General features: G+C 35.8%; 1 protein-coding gene across 1 annotated transcript; it reads right to left on the minus strand.

The window, feature by feature from the left end:
- LOC101393320 (olfactory receptor 7E178) lies at positions 1–875 on the minus strand. The gene has a single exon (XM_004434182.2). It carries the CDS (start codon positions 829–831, stop codon positions 1–3), a length of 831 nt encoding a protein of 276 aa, XP_004434239.1. The 5' UTR covers positions 832–875.
- Positions 876–4548: the final 3673 nt, after the last annotated feature.

Raw genomic sequence — 4548 nt, forward strand, 5'->3', positions numbered from 1 at the left:
TTAGATTGTTTTGCTGAGGAGCCTCTGCATGGCTCTTTTGATGTCTCTATTCCTCAGACTGTAGATGAAGGGGTTCAGCATAGGGGTGACCACAGTGTACACCACCGAGGCCACCGCATCATTCTTGGGAGACAGTGAGACAGCAGAACTGAGGTAAACCCCAAGGCCTGTTCCATAAAATAAGCAAACAATGGACAGGTGAGAGCCACAGGTGGAGAAGGCTTTATACTTCCCACCTGAGGAGGGGACCCTAAGAATGGAGGAAACAATTTTATAGTAAGAGAAAAGGATCCCTGTGATAGGGAGAAAACCAGAGATGGCACCAACCAAATACATGACTACATTATTAGTGGATGTGTCAGAACAGGCAAGATTGAGGAGTTGAGAAGGGTCACAAAAGAAATGAGAAATTTCCACATCTTTGAAGTAGTTAAGTTGTAAGACAATCGCATTGTGCATCTGGGAGACCAAAAGGCTGATGAAAAGTGACATCAAAACCAACAAGCTACAAAAGCGTGGGTTCATGATGACGGAGTAGTGCAGGGGGTGACAGATGGCCTCAAACCGGTCATAGGCCATCACTGTCAGGAGGAGACTATCCAAACATCCAAAAAGCATAAAAAAAGACATCTGAGTCAGGCATCCCACATAGGAGATGACTCTGCTGTGAGTTTGGATGTCCACAATCATCTTGGGGATGGTGGTGGAGGTGAAACCCATGTCAGCCAAGGACAGGTTAGAGAGGAAGAAGTACATGGGGCTGTGGAGGTGGGAGTCAGAGCTGACTACCAAGATGATGAGCAGGTTCCCCAACATGGTGACCAAGTACATGGACAGGAACAGCCCAAAGAGCACAGGATGTAGTTCTGGATCATCTGAGAGTCCCAGGAGGAAGAATTCTGAGACACGTGTTAGATTTTTTAGTTCTGTGTAGCTTGCACACCTTTTGAAAAAGAGAAGAGGGTCGGAAAAAAGGAAACAGGTAAATGGAAACCCAGCACTATGTCCATATTTTGGATTCAAGCAATTCACTTGTGAGGTTATACACCGCAGTACCTTCAGCAACATTTCTAAGTGTCTCAAATCCAATTTTTTTAGAACTGCTTCCTCACTGGTTTCTGTGTTATTCATCTCTTTCTATACACACTTACTCTAGAGACACTCACCTGAAAAATGTAATAAGAAGATCAGGGACATTTAGAGATAACAAATCCACGAACATCGTAAAATACAGCCCACTCTTTTAAATAAATATATTGAATAAGAAATATCCTTCTTCCTTTAAGTAAAAAAAAAAATTATGCTAATTAAATGACACTTACAAGCAGTCTTATTTTATTCAGATACAATGCAAGAAATTCCCTTTATTTGGAGTATTGATAAACTGTATAATTTCTAGAACTACGTTATTTGGATTCTAAGTGGAAGTCAAATGTTCATAATCAGAAAGACTTTTTTATGTGTCAGTTATCTTCCTGGTTTTTCATCATTCTTTTGTTTTCTGATTTCTCTCCTCCATGGGAATACGTGCTTACTCAAATATGTCGGCAGTCTTGTCTTTCCCAGGGAACCCTTGAGCACTGTTTGTGGGATTGCAAATTGGTACATCCACAATGGAAAACAGTACAAAGGTTACTCAAAAAATTCAACTGATTTTTGTATGTTGATTTTGTATCCTGCAACTTGACCATATTCGCTTATTACTTCTAAAAGTTTTTTGGTGGATTCTTTAGTTTTCTATATACAAAATCATGTCATCTGCAAATAGTGACAGTTTCACTTCTTCCTTTCCAGTTTGGATCACTTTTATTCCTTTTCTTGCCTGATTGCTCTGGCTAGGACTTCCAATACTATATTAAATAGGAGTGGTGAGAGTGGGCATCCTTGTCTGGTTCCTATTCTTAGAGGGATAGCTTTCAGTTTTTCACCATTGAGGACGATATGAGCTGTGGGTTTGTCATCTATGCCCTTTATTATGTTGAGGTACTTTCCTTCTATACACATTTTATTCAGAGTTTTTATCATAAATGGATGCTGTATCTTGTCAAATGCTTTCTCTGCATCTATGAAGATGATCATGTGATTTTTATTCTTCATTTTATTAATGTGATGTATCACATTGATCAATTTGTGAATGTTGAACCATCCCTGCATCCCTGGAATAAATCCCACATGATCATGGTGTATAATCTTTTTAATGTATTGTTGTATGCGATTTGTTAGTATTTTGTTGAGGATTTTTGCATTGATGTTCGTCAGTGATATTGGCCTGCAATTCTATTCTTTTGTGTTGTCCTTGTCTGGTTTTGGTATCCAGGTAATGTTGGCTTCATAGAATGAGTTAGGGAGCTTCCCCTCTCCTCAATTTTTTGGTAGAGTTTGAGAAGAATAAGTATTAATTCTTCTTTGAATGTTTGGCAGAATTCACCAGGGAAGCCGTCTGGTCCTGGACACTTATTTTGCTGGAGGTTTTTTTTTTTGTTTTTTTTTTTTTGTTTTTTTTTTTTAATTTTTTGTTTATTGCAGTAACATTGGTTTATAACATTGTAAAATACCGTATGATTTCCTTCATTAAGTAGTAGATAATAACAACAATAAACAAACACATAGGGACAGAGATTGGAGGTTTTTGATTACTGTTTCGAGTTCCTTACTGGTGATTAGTCTATTCAAATTCTCTATTCATGATCCACTTTTGGAAGGTTGTATGAGTCTAAGAATTTATCCATTTCTTCTAGATTGTCTAATTTGTTGGCATATAGCTTTTCATAGTATTCTCTTATAATTTTGTATTTCTTAGGTGTCTGTTGTAATTTCTGCTCTTACATTTCTGATTTTACTTATTTGAGCCTTCTCTCTTTTGTTCTTGGTGAGTCTAGCTAAAAGTTTGTCAATTTTGTTTATCTTTTCAAAGAAAAAGCTCTTGGTTTTATTAATTTTTTTCTCCTGTTTTTTTTTAGTCTCTATTTCATTTATTTCTGCTCTGATTTTTATCATCTCCCTTCTTCTACTGATTTTGGGCATTGTTTGTTCTTTTTCCAGTCTTACTGTAGTTAATATCCAATACCTATATTAAAAACATAAACATTTAATAATACCTTCTTCAAAACTCATATTTTATAGTTTTGTAATACTACAGATAAAATTTGTGTTTTCTTTAAATTCCTGCATGAATCTATTGCCCTGAACACCTGTCCCCCAAAACAACCATTGTCATTAATTTTGTGGGTATATCTTCTGTCATTGTTTCCATAATGTTAATATTTATTTATGTATTTGTAAAGGGTTTTCTTGAAAATTTATCTGAGTAGTATATTACTACACATATTACATCTAAACGTTCTTATTTACCACAACATTGTGTTTAATACTAGATATAATACTTTTACTGACACACAGTATTACCGAGGAAGGGACTTCATTTTATTTACTGATTCCTTATTCAACAATCCTATGAAAATTCTTTTGCCTTGTCCACGTCATACAAGTGAGAATTTATGTATGGTATGTGCATGGAAGACAGTTGTTTGTGTTGTAAAAATCAATACCAGCTGAATTTTACTATTTATTGCCTACATTCGTTTTCCCAATAGAAAAATCAGTTGCTATCAACTACATGCTATTATTAAGGTATAGAATCAGAAATATTCTCAAGTATCTAATAATAGTCATTCCATGATAGATCCACATGAAAATTCACATCTTATATGGGGAATAAAATTTCCACATTTCAGATTTTCAAACTAGGCTGTAAAGTACATTACTATTAATAGAAAATCCTATGATCCACCATATTAGTGCCATAAGCGCCCCTAAAACCACTGTTTCATTACCCTAATTCACAGAAGTGTGTGTAAATCCCTCAACCTCCCTGTGTTGGTGTTCCTGATCTGGAAATGAAGAGAACAGCCATCTCCAGAGATGTGGCATCTAAAGAAGGGGGAAGTTAGTAAATATTTGGTTATTGTTTTATAACAGGAATTTGAATCATTATTGGAACAGTGGGTTTATTGATGAAATGCAACCCTAAGAAAGCTTTAATAACCTTTTATTTGATTATATGGCAGAGAATCTGAAGGCTCTCTTGTCTCGTGGCACTAGAAATCCTAAAGTGTGTCTCAGCCCACAAAATAAAATTTACCTTCCCTTTATCATTCTGCCTCTTCTTTTTCATATTTATGAAAAACACTGTGATGGTTTTTGAATAATTGAGTGTTGTAAATGTTATGGAAAATAATAGATCTTATTGAATGTCTATGACATACGTACAAACAAGTGCTATTTTATCTTGTCTCTTGTCCTCTGGGACATCCATGAACTGGATGAAGGCACAGGCAAGAAAGCTTCAGTTGCACAAGCTATAATATCTATGCTCTGTTTCTCAAACCAAAAAAGAGTCTATTCAATATCTAACATATTTTGGGGTTTTGTTGTTGTTGTTGTTGCTGCCTACTCTGTGCCAAAGATGATGTAAGATGTGGGGAATCAGAGGTGAATGTGACTCAGTTGTTTCTTTGCAAGTACTCAATATCTATTTGTATAGGGACA

The sequence above is a fragment of the Ceratotherium simum genome, chromosome 39 (genome assembly GCF_057802395.1).
Source record: "Ceratotherium simum simum isolate JZ-2026a chromosome 39, ASM5780239v1, whole genome shotgun sequence".
Lineage (NCBI taxonomy): Eukaryota > Metazoa > Chordata > Mammalia > Perissodactyla > Rhinocerotidae > Ceratotherium > Ceratotherium simum.

Bases quoted from the DNA above. Each gene is read 5' to 3' on its own strand.
- LOC101393320 (XM_004434182.2), bottom strand. From the start codon at position 831: ATGTACTTGGTCACCATGTTGGGGAACCTGCTCATCATCTTGGTAGTC.